General features: G+C 35.8%; 1 protein-coding gene across 1 annotated transcript; it reads right to left on the bottom strand.

Moving 5' to 3' along the window:
• Positions 1-21: 21 nt before the first annotated feature.
• LOC109243735 (nudix hydrolase 9-like) lies at positions 22-6,231 on the bottom strand. The gene is made up of 9 exons (XM_019410716.1): positions 6,080-6,231; positions 5,908-5,982; positions 5,488-5,544; positions 5,123-5,205; positions 4,719-4,777; positions 4,057-4,205; positions 2,935-3,078; positions 1,962-2,120; positions 22-380 (listed from the first exon to the last, which is right to left on the bottom strand). Exons 1-9 carry the CDS (start codon positions 6,158-6,160, stop codon positions 285-287), a joined length of 903 nt encoding a protein of 300 aa, XP_019266261.1. The 5' UTR covers positions 6,161-6,231; the 3' UTR covers positions 22-284.
• Between the last annotated feature and the right edge of the window lie 10,848 nt (positions 6,232-17,079).

The following is a 17,079-nucleotide window of genomic DNA, read 5'->3' as shown; positions in this document are numbered from 1 at the left end:
GGGGGGGGTCAACAAGCTATAAGGATGCAAGCCAATCTCCAATAAACCCAGAAGTAACAAATTCAACTGATACAGCTCAATACATAGTAAAGTAAGGAAGCAAACTTGCCATTCAATATGACAAAATCGCATATCTGCAGGTGAGCTCATTCACATGGATAGTTTTCATTTGACCTATGAAATAGCATGAGGTTGCACATCAAGGAATACAAGACGAACATGAATAAATCAGGCATACGAGAGATAAGGAGGATACAACATCCTCATTCAACGCAATGAAGATATTAGCTATTATTTGCGCCTGGTACCGTTAATTTGTAGAGTGCAAAGCCTCCTCTGTGGCAGCCGGGCATTTTAGAAGCCATGTTCTCCAAATCACTCTGACAAAAAAAGAAACAGTATGAATTTGACAATTGTAACTTTGTAAGTCATAGATAAACTGTTTAAAGCAATATGAACCTTTCTTTTATGGATGAAGAAGCAAAACTACCTCTCGTACTACTTTTAGCAACACATACTTAAACAACAGATCATTGCCAAATAAAATACTCCCTCCGTTCCAATTTATGTGAACCTATTTCTTTTTTGATCCGTTCCAAAAAGAATGACCTTTTTCTAAATTTGGAAACAATTTAACTTAAACTTACAATTCTACCCTTAATGAGAAAGCTTTTATAACCACACAAATACTCTGGGCCCCTTTTTGAGTTGTTTAGGACCACAAATTACAAAAGTCTTCATTTTCTTAAACTCCGTGCCCAGTCAAACAGGTTCACATAAATTGGAACGGAGGGAGTATACACCTACCATTAGCAGTCTTGAAATGGTGATGCCCATAATTTCCAACAGATTAAGAGTAACAAATGCAAGAAAGGAAAGAACTCAAAAAATAAAATGTAGTCCAGCACATGAACAAAAGCCTTAAAATGTTCAAACTCAATCTTCACATGACAAGTACAAACGCTAACTTTAGCTGCTAAATGGTCCCAGGTAGGACAGAAAGGAGAAACCTCTAAGGTTTGATTTTCTGCAATTTCAAGCTGAAACGGATAGCGGATTATTTGGCTAAAAGGATCTCATCAACTTTAAGCGTCCCAGGTAGGACAGAAAGGAGATACCTCTAAGGTTTGATTTTCTGCAATTTCAAGCTGAAATGGATAGCGGATTATTTGGCTAAAAGGATCTCATCAACTTTAAGCGTTTCAGTGATACTCAGAATAAGAATATGCCAGGAACAAGCATCACTGATTCTGTGAAGCTGCAAGGCAGAACCAGATGACAGTTTTGCAATTATCGCTTTCTATTACTCCCAGGCACATCAGCTAGTGCTATAGTTGACTTGCATCATGCAACTCATAATATACAAAAGATTCTGAGAAAAATATAGACAGAACTCTAATTAATTAGAAAGAAGCATAACATGATTTAAAGACACGACATTTTCCTGATTACAAAGATTCAGTACACCAACTCAGAAATAAACTTCCTTGTAGCATTAGTGTATTTCTTAAGATTGAAAACAGAAAATCCCAACAAAATTTGGATGAATCAGACATTTTCAGAATGTTATATGTACTACAGGAGCTCCGTATGGTTGCAAAGATGACGCTGATGCTAAAAATTTCCAGAAGGAATCTTGAAGAGAACAGATAATGCAAAATTAAATATTAAGTTCAGACTCAAAATTTAACCGACAAGCTTCAATTGGCTCCAATTTTAACTAATTCCTGTAACACTTACGTTCCTTGTTACAGCAATTTCAGTTACATTAAATTGTTAGCATTGTGTGTTAGATCACAACCTCATGTTATAGATGGTCCTTTTCCCTCCACATGGGTCTCCCGCTAAGCTAAGCTATAGATTCCACAGAGCTCAGCAAAAGTGGATCCATACAGCAGTTGAGCAAAAATTAATAGATAAGACAAGTCAATAGAACTACTTTAACAATTTGTAAAACTAACCATTGAAACAGCATAAAGCTGAGTTGACTCGAAGCCATCCTGTGCGCTAGAATACAATTGCTGAATTTCATCAGACTGAAGATTGCATTTGATGACGAAAAAAGCAGTTGGCCTAACATTCAATACTCTTCGGGATATACCAATAAAGATGGGGCTGGACTGATATAACATCAAAGATAAAGAATAAAGAACAAGAGTTAGGTGGCTTCTACAAATATGAATCCTAAAATGATGCAATCTTATCAGAAAGGAAACAACAATCTAAGGGTGCATGTAAAAACAGCCCCCTCAAGAATTGCAGACAGCCATATTCATAATTAGTCACAAGAACAATGCGTTACTCGAAATACACGGTCATATTTTCCTATTAGGGCCACAAAAGGAAAAAAGAAGAAAAAAACAAAAAGAATTCTATGTACAGTTAAATGACTTTTGTATACGACAAATCGACAACACAACAAGCATGATAATTCTCAAGATTCGACGTAATTGTGCTATTTGGTATAAAAATCGCAGAACGAAAATCAGTCTAAGCCCTGATACAAGGTTGATTAAACATTATATTAATCCAGTCTGTGCTATCGCTTATCAAGGTCCTTCTGCTCCTTCCAGATTACAAACTTGACGCATTTCACTTGTTTGCTACCCACAACATTGAACATACAGGAATAATATACTTACACAGAGCAGTGAGAAGTGGAAAGTTTAGATAGGAGCTGACAATGAACTCAATCATCATCCTCACAAATTGCAGAGACCAGAAAAAGTCACATACCAGCCCCCCACCCCCACCCCCAACTAAAAAAATGAACAGGGAAAAGCAAATTACAGAGAAGAGAGAGAAAAAGAAAGAGAAATTAAAGCACTCTCCTTCCTCTCAATTTTGTGGTGTTAATTTCTATAACAAATTGGGTTTGGAAAGGCTGTAGAAGAAAGAAAGAAGGCGATTAGAGTAACACAAATCACCACTTACAAGGCTATCTGCAGGAGCTCCAATTTCTTCAACAACTTCACGGACAATGCTGTCAAACATTTCCTGAGAAACTTTGCTGTTAATTGTGCGACATTGATTCAGCTCTTGGAAGCCGTCATGGGAGATTATTCCAACTTCTTGGGGCTGTTAAAAGCATAAATACAATCATGCCATGCATTGCTTATTATTCGGACATATTTGGGCAGTGAAGTAACAAAGATTCCACAGCTTAATCTTGATGCAAAAGAAGAGTACTTTGCATGAAAGCAGTCACACATTCAAAATCCCCTAGGTGATCTTCTAATTAAATAAACCTAAAAAAAGCTTACAATTGCAGAAAGCAATGTCAGATAAGGTCACACAAATTGGTAGTTACATTATAAGCAGGTGAATTTAATGAAATATATAATAACAAGTTACTCAACTTAAAAACACTGTTTAGCTAAAAGTCTAAGGGGTCGTTTGGTAGGGTGTATAAGAATAATGCTGAACAGTGTATTAGTAATGCAAGGATTATTAATGCATGGGTTAGTAATGCAAGCATTAGTTATGCAGAGATTATTTTTTATACATGTTTGGTGTGGTGTATTAAAAATTAAAATGCATTGCATAATTTTTAAATACATTAGTTGTTTACAAAAATACCCTCTATATTCTTTAGCTTTAAGGGACTTTAAGGACAATTTTGTCTTTAATCATGCTAATGCATGCATTAATAGCCTTGGTATTACTAATACCATGGTTTTCTATGCATTAGCTATACATAGGATAATACCAAATAGGGTTTATAACGAATGCTTGTATTAGTTATACATAGGTTGAAAAAGCGTACCAAACAAGGTTTTACTAATACACAAAGCTAATGCATGCATTATTTTCTCTAATGCACTCTACCAAATTACCTCTAAATGGTGAACACCGCTAAATACCAATTAACAAACGGAAATATGACAATTACTTTGTGCTGCCATAGCTCACACATTATTCAATATGAAATGTTTTGATTAGCTTGTTGGGTTACAACCATTTTTACCTCTCCCATTTTGAGTTGCGAAAGCTTATATTTATCAGAATTTTGCTGCCATTATCTCAAAGGTGTCCTTACAACATGAGATGAGATACCTCTGGATGGCCTCCAGGAAAAACAAAATATCCAGGGAATTCTCCAACTTTATTACTTCTCTGAAGCACAAGTATTTTCTTGTCAGAAGTCTCCACAATTGCACCATTACCCAGAGGACTTGATGTGTGCTGACACTGTATGCAATCATCTGCAGAAAACCAAGTCACATCTTTTAGCACAAAAGAACTGTAGTCTAGCGAGCTGGAATATCAGTCGGAATTATTTTCATCCTTTTTCATATACTTGAAGTGCCTGCTCTGTGCAATGTTATATGCACTTATGCAGTTCTGCATCACATAAGAACCTTGTAACATATCACCTCCTAGAATTCTTAAGACATCAAATTAGCTACAGACCTTATGTTGAAACCCAAAAGAGTATAGAAAAGGAAACTAAAAGAATTAAGAAATATATTGCATTTTTTTTTTTTTTTGATAAGGTATTGCAGTTTATGATAGCAGATACATTATTCCTCCCCTCCCTCTTTGCTATACTCTTTTGTAATTTTATGCATCTTCTTGATGCCAGCAATGGTATCAATTACTTCATCAAAAAAAAAAAGAAATGATAGCAGATACATTAGAGATATGCAGGGTACAGTCCTTTCCTTCGGAAGAAGCAACTCAATAAACAATCGCATTTCAATTTCATGGCAGTTTACCTTCAGATTGAACAAGATATCTTTCCCACATAGGACTTAAATTTGTTCCCACAAATGTCCTGAGTAGAAAAGCGCAAGTGTAAGAATATCAGTTTATTTCCTAATTTGTTCCCTATTTTTTGCTCTTCTTATCGGGTAAATGCATGGGCAAAATTGAAGTGTTGACGGCACATTGCAGGCATATACAAATTCTCATGTTTCACCCAAGATTTTAGCGACACAAATAAAGAACAGTTGTTTAATAATTTACCAGTTCGACATGCTGATATAAGTTTGGGACAGTAACATTAGCCTGTCCAAATTGCACTGGACGGATATATGTTTTCCGTTACATGCACATCGAATGGAAAAACATGTAGAATAAAGGAAGGCAGTAAGGAAGAAGATGAAAGATAGAGAAGGACCTATAATCTGTCAGACCAAGCTGAAGGGAAACATGAGGCTGTTGCTTGGGATCATTTCCTACATTGAAAGTGTATCCTCCATACTGTAAAAGTATCAGTATATTTAACATTCCTTTTTCTTTTTTTTTTGAGAAGGAAATAACATAAAAGATATGCAGCTTCTATGCGTATATCATATTTGGGTGTATCTGATAAACTATAAATGACTAACTAAACTCTCTTATCAGTAATGGAGCTGCAACTGTGGCCATCAAAGTGACAACACTACATTGTCAAAATTCTAGACTGAACAGATATAGCCAAACTATCTATGTTTCAATATAAAAATTGAATGATAAATGCAATGAAAGAAGAGTGCAGCATACCCTAAACTTCGTCCCATTGTAAAGTGATGAACTTTGCTGAACTCTTGCATCCCATATCTAACAACATGACAACACGTTACACCAATCAAAAGATTCAGAACAAATTCCTGTATTGCCCCAAGCGAGTAATTATAGCTTTTTGATCTATCAGCCTAAACATACAGACAATTACCTAGAAAATTAGAGTTTGGTATTTGGTTTTTTAATCAAGTGTGATCCTCACCATCCACAAAAGAAACAGCGTTATAGCATAATATTAATTCTGCTTCATTATACACAAAACCATTACTATTTAGAAATCAAACATTTTTTCTCAGACTATGATTTTTTCAAATGTTCTCTAAACATTTCTAATTACAAGATTGTCATTTAAAGTACTTTACATTTAATTGCTAAAAGAAAGAGAATTAGAAACAAAACCTCGGAAATGGAGTGCTCCAAAATAGGATCGGGATGGGGAATCCTGTCGTATGCTTCATCGAAAACAACTGACACCTTTTACCCAAAGTACATTCAGATTACAAAAAAGAGCATAATAAATATGTAGAAAACGAAGAGAGAAAACAGACAATGAGCAAATTAAGTAAGTAACCTGTGAAGGAGAGAGACCAGAAGGACATGAGAGCAGCAGCTTGAATTCGTGACCGTCGTCGCAGCTGATTTTCTCCTCCATTTCTTCTACACACACACACACAGTGAAGATTGATCAAATTACGGTGAAATTGTATGAGAAGATGAAGCTAGGTGCTCGAGTAAGAATTTGGATTCCATATTTAATGGGCCTGGACCGGATATAGTTCGAGATAGACTGTAATCCATATTATTTGGGCCTGCTTTCAAGCCTTTCACACCTGGGCGTCAAAATAGCACGGTATAGCCAGTTTTCGGACTGGTATATCAAAGATAGCCAGCGTTTACTAGGTCAATGAAAAATAGCCACTATTTTGCTGCAATAAAGACCGGTCCAGCATAATATACTGGAGTTCGGTGCACCTGTGTATGACCTCCAGCATATTATGCTGCACCGACATACTTTGCTGGCTCCAGTATAATATACTGGAGACTGGAGCACCGGTGCTCCAAACTCCAGTATATTATGCTGGACCGGCATACTTGCTGGAACTCCAGTATATTATGCTGGAGTTCTAGTGTAATTATGCTGAAACTCCATCATATTATGTTGGAGTTCCAGCATACTTATCCCGGAACTCCAGTATAATATGCTGGAGTTCAAGTATATTTATGCTGGAACTCCAGCATAATATACTGGCGTATTTTCTGGAGTTTTGAACAGTGTTTTCGCTCAGATTTATCTTTACATGAAAAGTGACTAAATTTCAATTACTTTTGAAACTGGTCTATTTTTGAACGACCAGTTGTAAATCTGGCTATTTTGGAATTTCACCTTACAAATGTAGAAATGACACCAACATTAGTCGTTTTGCTCAAACTTCAAGATTGTGTCGAAAATTGTGTCAAGAAGTTCGAGTCTTTTGTCCTGAATTTTAAATTAACAGTTCATAAATTTAGGACACTTAGTCCTGAATTTCAAATTAGCAGCTCAAAAATTCAGGATACAAAAACTCAAGATACTTAGGCCTGAAGTTTGGACAAATTGGCTAATCTTTAAATATATTGTAAATTATAAATATATTTAAATAGTAAGCTTAAAAGTGGCTATTGGTGCACTTTACCCGTTGCCAATAGGATGATTTGCACAAATAGGATCATTCGTTGCCACCTTTTAGATTTTGACCCCGAATCTTTAGAAAATAGTCTTCCTAAAAGAATTTGGAAGCATGCTCCTTCATAGTAGATTTTTGGTTAAAAATTCCAGTGATCACCATAACCTGCTTATGTTGATCATTAAAATTGCTGGTGCATCCTAGTAATCACCATAATATGCTTATGGTGACCAAATCCTAACACAAGGGGTACTAAACTGACGTATTCTTTAACAGGGTCAAATAATAAAGAAGGTCACTCCGTGCAAATTCTTGTTTCAAATGAGTAGGATTTATATTATAATTTTGACAAATTCTTTAAGCATGTACAAATTTAAAAAAATTCTGCACCAAAAAACATACACTTTCATTAAATATCAAATTATTATTATTTGATTATGCAAAAGGGGAAAATTGTTTGACTTTTTGGGTGTGTTTGGTACGAAGGAAAATATTTTTCGGAAAATGTTTTCCAATTTTTCCATGTTTGGTTGGCTTAATTACTTTAAAAAATATTCCATATGAACTCATTTTCTTCCAATCGGACGAAAATGTTTTCCCTATCAAGAGAAGGAAAATATTTTCCAAAACTCTTTTTCAACCTTCCCCGCCCTATTTCCCCTCCCCACCAACCCACCCCCTCCCACCCTACCCACCACCACCCCAACCCCCGCCCCACCACCACCCTTGCCCTTCACCCCCATCCTAAATAAAAATATTATTAATAGTACTTCCTCCGTTTCAATTTATGTGAACATATTTTAATTTTTAGTCCGTGCCAAAAAGAATGACCCATTCCTTATTTGAAAACAATTTACCTTTATGCAATGATTTATAGCCATTCAATATATATGTGTTTAGTTTTACGCTACAAGTTCAAAAGTCTTCTCTCATTTCTTAAACTCCGTACCCAATCAAATGGGTTCACATAAATTGAAACAGAGGGAGTACTTTTTTTCATGTTATAGATAGATTTTTTTTTTCATTTCAACAAATGAGTATTTTCTTTCATGATATAAAAATTTTTTTTTTTTTATTTTAACAAAAAAAGTACTTTCTTTTCATGATATAGAAAAAGTATTTTCTTTCATTTCAACAAAATGAGTATTTTCTTTTCATGATTTAGAAAAAGTATTTTGTTTCATTTCAACAAAATGAGTATTTTCTTTTCATGATTTAGAAAAAGTATTTTCATTTATTTCAATAAAATAATTACTTTATTTTCATATTGTAGAAAGAGTACTTTCTTTTTCAACCAAAAAAATAGTATTTTTTTTATAGTTATGGATCATAAATTACAACGTTGTTTTATGTAAAAAAAAGTAGAGCAGCACATTAGTTACTTTGGGTTTGTGTGAATTTTACAAGAATAATTAAATTGTTGAAGAAAATAGAGGTTGGGTATTTGGGGGAGGGGAAGGGAGCAAGGAAACAATGGGGACTTGGGGGAGGTGGTGAGGAGAGTAACATAAAAAATATATTTTCTACTCTCTAACCAAATACTATAAAATATTTTCCAGAAAAAGTTTTTCACTCACCAACCAAACAAGGAAAAATAAATGATAAAACCACTCATTCTCCATGAAAATATTTTCTAGGAAAACATTTTCCTTCATACCAAGTACACCCTTTAATTCTGAAATTTGCAAAAATAAATAAATATGAATTGCATTTCTAAGAAAATTCAATACTTGATGTAAGTTTGTCGAACTGTTATTAGGCAACTTAATTAAGATGAAAGAAGTGGTACAATATGGAATTATTAACAAGTCTTGAAAACTACAAATTGATGTTCTAACTAATAGCCAGTTGGTCAAGCTTCTCTAAAGTCAAAAGTAATATTTTTTTTAAAATTGAAGTGTTTGGTCAAGTTTTTGGAAGAAAAAAAAGTGATTTTGAGTAGAAGTAGGAGCAGTTTTAGAGAAGCAGAAAAAGTAATTTTTTTCCAAAAATACTTTTTTGAAAAGCACTTTTGAAAAAGATACTTTTTAAAAATACTTTTTAAAAGCTTAGTCAAACACTAATTATTGCTTAGAAGTGCTTTTCAAATTAATTGGCCAAACACCAATTATTTTTCACCAAAAGTATTTTTAAAAGAAGTATTTTTGAGAAAAGCATTTTTTAAAATAAACTGATTTTTGAAGCATGGCCAAACATGCCATAAGACTTTCTAGCTTCTACTGAATTCTTTCTCAGAAGATGCTGACTTTCACATGAATTTTTAAAGCTTCTGACAATTGTACTAAGACAATACAAGTAAAAGGTCCAATACATGATTATGACTTTTCAAAAGCAAAATCAATAAATTAGAGGGTCTTTCACCAGTAATTGCACTAGTTCTATACGGTAAAAATTTACTCGTACCGGGTGTTTATACCAAACCAATAGATATATGATACATGTCTTGCATATGGACTTCAATCATTTAACCATGGTAAATTACATGCATTCTCATCTAATTAAATTAATTAACCATAGTGAATTAATATAGTTTGGTGTAAACACGCGGTGTGGGTAAGTATTTACCAGTTCTATACCACTAATATAAGGGACCCGGCCCCACTTTTTATGCCCATAAATACCATAAGAACAGGTTGTATAATGCCAACTTCTGGAACAACTACACATTTCCAACATTTTTTGCATAATAATCCATAAGATTCTAAAAATAGTCTCAAGCAACGACTATTAATCTTCTTGGTGACTCTTTTTATCATAAAAATATATAGTGCTCCGGCAATTATTCTTTGTTGAAGTAAGACATTATTTATGTTTGAGTTTACCTTTTATAGTTGACAATGAAAAGTAAATTTATGCTATCAAGATACTTAAATATATTTATTTCGTCACATAAAATGGAGACGGTATTTACCTAGGCACAAAGTTTAATATAAGTTTCATGAGTCCGGAACCTAAATATTGTGTTTTTGGACTCAAAGTACATTAATAGGTGTAGACAAAAAAATTATATATCTATATATAGCGTATAAATAGAAGACGCTATACCTTAACGGTAACTTTTTCCGTTAAGGTATAGCATCTTGTTTTTAGACGCTATGCTGACTGACCATTTGACGTGACAGCATAGCGTGTTGATTTTATACGCTATACATAGCATTTAAAAAAAATGCTATATCTTGATTATGGACCCACCAATAATTTAACTGACATAACAGTAATTTAAATTAGTATAGCGTCTATTTAAAGAACGCTATACGTCAAAAAATTTCCACTTCCCGGGCTAGCCATTTCCTATATATAGTGGTTAGGATTTTAGGAAAATTTGTTCCCAAAAAATTCCAACTCCCATTCAATATTTTCTTGTTGTTAAATTCTTAAGCATTTTCTCTGTAATGTCTGAACAGCGTAGAATAAGAGTTTCATTATATTGGGGGGGTGAGGTTGTGATGGAGAATAACTCTGTGAGGTATAGTTTATCTCCACAGGGTCATGTTAAATTACCACTTACAATGGAGTACGATAAATTGATATCGTTGTTATGCAAAAAAATGGGTGTGAGGAAACGTTCAGTGATACTCAAAGTAACCGAAAGATATCTGCATTCCGTCACTTCGCAAGGGGCTGCTTTTTACTCGGAGTTAAACATCTACGATGATGAAAGTTTGAGGAATTTTCTGAGGACTCCGGATGAATACCGGGAATATCTTGTAATCAAAATGCTGGATATGTACGTCAAGGTCGAAGAAGTTCCAAACAATGAGGTTGCGGGACAGGTTCCGGATAACCCCCAGTCATCGGGTGGTTATTCTGGAGGAGTTTTTGCCGGACAGGTTTCGGATGAAAGAGTTTTCCTTGACTTAAACTTATCCCCGCCTGCTTTACATAATTCACAAGACGAGTTGTAAGCTTCAATTTTCCTTTGTGTTTACGATGTACATTTTTGTTGAATTGAATTTGTATTAACGCTCATATATTTAAAAGGGGGTACAGGCCGGGTACGAATTTTACAAATTATGAACCCAAGCACATTTTTGGTGTGTTGGATCATGGTGGTCCATCCGGGAGCCATCACCTAAATGAAAATGTACATCAGGGAATTTCGTCACATTACGTCTTGTAAGTGAAGTGATACAACTATATGAAAAGTATTTATTAAATTTAGTATCTTATTATTTTGTTGATTGTGCAGTGAAAACGAGCAAGTTGAACCAAATGTACTCACTCAATTGCCCGAAGACGACGTATTAAATCGGGATCTGGTAGATGCATAGAGTAAGGAAGAGAACAGTGATTACAACAACAATGCTGATGAATCTGGAGACGAGACACCCTTTCCTCGTAAGGATGGTGATGAGGAGGATGAGAAGGAAGGACCTGATTTAACGAGAGAGTATGCTCCATCCCCCCCTAGACGAAGAGTATACGAGTCCCAAGTGTCGTTTCATTCAAGGGAGATTCCTTACCTTGATAACTTGCCAAGAACGCCGGATGTGGAAGCTCTCACAAGGGATTTTGATGAAATTCGGATAGCAATGTGGGATGAGTCTAGACCAACGGTGCTGGCAAAGGGCATGCTTTTTCCTGATAAAGCGCGCGTAAGCAGGGCTTGCAAAATGCACAACGTAAAAGAGTGTCGTGAGATGACGGTATGGGAGTCAAGTCCGGTTGTATACAAGGTTGTTTGTCGCAGGTGGTTTTGGCCATGTCATTGGATGTTGCATGCGAGCAAGAAGAAGACAGGTCTATGAAAAGTGGGTAAATACATTCTCACCCACACATGCGAAATGGACACATTCAACGGGAATCACTTCAACTTGGATATTGACTTGATTTCTCTTGTTCTTATTCCACACATCGAAGCATCCATAAGGTATAAAATCAAAGAGTGCATTACAGCAGTCCACCAGGAACATGGCCATACCATTACTAAAAGAAAGGCATATCTCGAGCGCAAACTAGCATTTGAAATAGTCTATGGTAACTGGGATAAGTCATTTGCAGATTTGCCTAGGTACAAGGATGCACTGCAGCAGTTTAACCCCGGGACGGTTGTTGAATGGAAGCTTGAGCGGAGTCAGGGTAAACCAGAATATATATTCAATTACATGTTTTGGGCGTTTAAACCAGCAATTGATGGTTTTTCGCACTGTCTGCCCGTAATATCCATAGACGGCACTCATGTCTATGGAAAGTACGATATCAAGCTGTTGATACCCGTGGCAGTAGATGCTAATGGACAGATATTTCCTCTAGCTTTTGCTATTTGTGCCAATGAAAGCCAAGAGACGTGGACTCTGTTTTGAACCACTTGAAAGAGCACGTTGTCAAACAGCGTTCCGGTATCTGTCTAATATCTGATCGGCACGGTGGTATCTTAAGTTCTATGGAGAACTTGCCTGCATGGCAAGAACCTTATGCCTACCATCGTTACTGTGTTAGGCACCTTAAAGCCAATTTCTAGAAGGCATATCCCAACAAGGATCTGCATGATTTGATGTGGATGGCAGCAACAGACCACCAACAACATAAATTTCGGAGGCACATGGAATATATCAGGCAAGAAGACGAGATAGCCTATCGTTGGTTAATGTGACATGACCCTGAAAAGTGGACTTCGCATGCGGATGGTGGCGGACGATGGAGAACTCTGACTACAAATGTGTCAGAGTCTTTCAACGGGTTATTGAAGTCGGCAAGAGGATTGCCTGTCACAGCCATGGTGCGGATGTCATTCAAGCAGATGGCGGAGAGGTTTGTTGAAAGGTCTGCAGCTGCAACGTCATTGATGGAAAGGGGTGTTGAATTTATGCCAGTGCCGATGAAGAGATTTGAGAAATACAGACGGCGAGCACATTGGCATTCATTTTTGCAGTATGATAACGAAAGAAATGTTTTTGAAGTTCGCACCGCTATCCATCAAAATCGGGGTAATAATGTACATACTGTAAATGAATCTACAAGGTTATGCTCTTGTGAAAAATGGTCCATCTACCACATGCCTTGCTCACATGCCATCAAGTGCTTTCAACAAGTTGGTTTAGGTGCAACCAACTATGTTGATCAACAATATAGTGTTTCGAAGTGCCTAAACACATATAGTGGGCAGTTGCAACCAGTGGGTGCTGAGCATTATTGACCGACTGAACCATTTAAAATGGTGTGTAACAAGTCCTATTTGCGCCGAATACAGGTGAAGAAGAGAACGCGTATACGGAACCAAATAGATGTTAGTGATACCGTTTATACGCGCAGATGTGGTATATGCTCGCAAACAGGACACGACCGTCGAAAATGTCCTTCGGCTGGTTTGGGTGGCAATAGTACTCAAGCTCTTGGTGGTCCTTCTTCTATTATGCCTAACTCTTACTGAGTTTATATTGTAATAGGACGTTGCTATGTTTATGTTGCAAGTTTTATAAAATAAAATTATGTTTGTTAATTATGAGTTGAACTTTTTCATTTAGATTTTTCTAATGATATTTTAAAAAATTATATATTCGGAAGAACCGGAAACAACATTGAAATATCATATGGCTAATTAATTTAATTTTAATTATGTTTGTTTTTTTATATATAAGTGTTGTCTTGTCCAACTGACATAAAGTTGTTTCGTACCTGTCGGAACCTTTAACACGCAAAGCATAGCGTGGTCAAATAGTACGTTATGTCTATATATAGCGTGGTCAAATAGTACGTTATGTGTGTGGTCTTGTCGAATTGAAAAGGCTGCCCAACTGACATAAAGTTGCTTCGTACCCGTCGGAACATTTAATACGCAAAGCATAGCGTGGTCAAATATTACGTTATGTCTATATATAGCGTGGTCAAATAGTACATTATGTGTGTTGTCTTGTCGAACTGAAAAGGCTGCCCAACTGGCATAAAGTTGTTTCGTACCCGTCGGAACATTTAACACGCAAAGCATAGCGTGGTCAAATATTACGTTATGTCTATATATAGCGTGGCCAAATAGTACGTTATGTGTGTTGTCTTGTCGAACTGAAAAGGCTGCCCAATTGACATAAAGTTGTTTCGTACCCGTCGGAACATTTAACACGCAATGCATAACGTGGTCAAATATTACGTTATGTCTATATATAGCGTGGTCAAATAGTACGTTATGTGTGTTGTCTTGTCGAACTGAAAAGGCTGCCCAACTGACATAAAGCTGTTTCGTACCCGTCGGAACATTTAACACACAACGCATAGCGTGGTCAAATATTACATTATGTGTGTATATAGTGTGGTCAAATAGTCAAATTGAACAAAATATATACCTATTGGGTTCCAGGCTCGATATTTGAGGCCCAGTAGCACCAAACTATCATGAATATTTATGCGTGTCAAATTTAATATTTTGATTATTTTGTGTGTATTTGTTTAATAATTTAAATTCTTAAATATATATACCTATTGGGTTTCAGGCTCGATATTTGAGGCCCAGTAGCACCAAACTATCACGAATATTTATGCGTGTCAAATTCAATATTTTGATTATTTTGTGTGTGTTTGTTTACTAATTTAAATTCTTAAATATATATACCTATTGGGTTCTAGGCTCGATATTAAAGTAACCTCGTGGAGAATATGATATAAGGAAGAAAAAGAATCTCTATAGGCAACATCTATTAGTTGGGACTAAGGTTTAGTGGTGTTATTAATTTACTTTAACTTCACTGTCAGAGTCATATCTGCCAGTAGCAAATATAGAGAACTTCTAGTGCTAGAGAAACTAAATTCTTATAATGTTGAGATGTACTTAAACGACATGGACAGTAAGATTCATGTAACTAATCCCAACTTGTCGGGGAAGAAGTCGAAGGGTGTATTTAGATGGGGGTATAGCGTATGAAAAGAAAACGCTATATATAGCGTATAAAATCAACACGCTATGCTGTCACGTTAGATGGTCAGTCAGCATAACGTCTAAAAACAAGACGCTATATACCTTAACGGAAAAAGTTACCGTTAAGGTATAGCGCCTTCTATTTATACGCTATATAGATATGTAATTTTTTTTTACACCTATTAATTAATGTACTTTAAGTCCAAAAACACAATATTTAGGTTCGGGACTCTAGGTTTCATATTAGACAGAAGTAATAGCACTTGAAACCTATTAACAGATAGCTTCACCTGCTCCCTTTTACGGTTAAACATCTACTTCATTCATGGATGCCACCCTTGCTTTTTAGTTCATTTTTCCTTCTTGGGTTAGGGGTGTGGGGAGGCGGCGGGGGGGGGGGGGTAATTTGGTAAATGCATCCAGTCTTTTTCGACGTAGTTTTCTTTTATGCAAGACGTTCTTAGTTAGTAATTTAGTATGCAGGTTTTCCGCATCCCCCCCCCCCCCCCCCATATAATGCTACTACTAGAGTACTAGTATTTAACAAAAATAAAGGAAAAAAATGTACTAGTGAAAATCATAAACGTCAAAGCTGGGGTCTTATTGTAATTTTGTAGCGATAACTAAGTTCAAACTTCTATTTATTTTCAATTAATGCAGGTTATAATGATCACGGGACAACACAGTATTATTGAAGTTTAAACAGGATATAGTAAAAGCATTCCAAAGATAAGACGTGATTTATTTTGGAACGTGCATTATTATCGTTTTCTTGTCAATAAACATCTTGATCAAGTTGTTAATTTGGTACCATTAGACAACACGAATTTATTAGTTTGTGTCAGAAGAACATGATAATTATGTGAAACAACATTAATAATAAGTAATTATAAGCAATCAATTTTGGTAGGCCTTCTGCCGTTGTGCATTAGTAAAATAATTTCCTTTTATTATAAGTGAAATTAATTTCATGGAACATATATGCGTGGATAATTAATTAACAAATATATATTGTGGCAACTTGTGCCCCAGCACAACGTACCACTTCACTTATTGATCTCCCAAATCTTGATCCCATAATTTGTCTGTGAATGTTGGTTATGGGCATTGGGGGCTTGTTCATGCATGTACAACCACTGTACGTTACGTTTTAACCCCAATGTGGTCCCTTTATTTTAACGGTAAATTCTTCTACTATGATAAATTGTTTAAAGTTGTCCCCCGTTATACTATTGGGCCATAAAATTCCCTGCCGTCTTACTATCCTAACAAATGTATCCTTAATTAAACAGAGGTAACACGTGCCACCCATCCGTGCCCTTTTTACATCTAGGCACATTAAGCGACCCGCTCCATGAAACTCCATACCCATAACCCGTAACCCAAACAAATCTGGCTTGTGCATAAATCTGGAAAACTAGCTTTGTTCTTCCATCTTTGTTGATTCTTGCAAAAAATTTCCAACCCAACTTCTTCAAATCTTCACAAAATTTGTTATAATTTGAGATAAGCTCCCTAAGAGATCCCCAACAAAATCCAGTAACACCCCCTAGAAATAGTTCACATTTTTAAAACCCATTTTTGAGCTAAGCTTCAAACCTTTCTTTAATGGAGTTCTAATGGAGTTTTAGCTCTTGATTCACGTACCAGCTTTCCAACAATGTTCTAAATAATAATTTCAAGAAGAACGCAGCTCAATTCTTTCATAATTTCATACCCGACGCTCTTGTTTTGTAATCTAGTTTTCGAACTCTTTGAAGGTCCGGCTATGGAGGTCACAAAATTTTCAAACTGCACGCTCTACATTTTGGATCTGATTATAAAGCTTCTTTTCTTATTTACACTTTCCGGCATTCCCAACTAATTAAAATTACAGAATCCCACAAACAACAGAATCATAGTAACCAACTCAAACCCAAAAAGAAAAAACATCTAAAAAAATTAACACTTGAATTAATCATTTATCCTTTTGAAGCAGAGCTGAGCCTTCGAGCTTTCCCACTTCAAACAAACCTGGCAGCGAAACGAAGCTTCATTTATTTGGGTTACGGGTTATGGGTA

This window comes from Nicotiana attenuata, unplaced genomic scaffold, assembly GCF_001879085.1.
Source record: "Nicotiana attenuata strain UT unplaced genomic scaffold, NIATTr2, whole genome shotgun sequence".
Lineage (NCBI taxonomy): Eukaryota > Viridiplantae > Streptophyta > Magnoliopsida > Solanales > Solanaceae > Nicotiana > Nicotiana attenuata.
The sequence above is the reverse complement of the archived record's forward strand: the minus strand, read 5'-3'. Positions and strand labels throughout refer to the sequence as shown.

What these genes read in the sequence shown, in the direction of transcription:
- LOC109243735 (XM_019410716.1), bottom strand. Translation starts at nt 6,160, where the DNA reads ATGGAGGAGAAAATCAGCTGCGACGACGGTCACGAATTCAAGCTGCTG. An exon ending in CTGGTCTCTCTCCTTCACAG is followed by an intron (nt 5,983 to 6,079) that starts GTTACTTACTTA and finishes TTTGGGTAAAAG; the next exon opens with GTGTCAGTTGTTTTCGATGA. An exon ending in AGCTTTATGCTGTTTCAATG is followed by an intron (nt 381 to 1,961) that starts GTTAGTTTTACA and finishes TTTTTTTGTCAG; the next exon opens with AGTGATTTGGAGAACATGGC.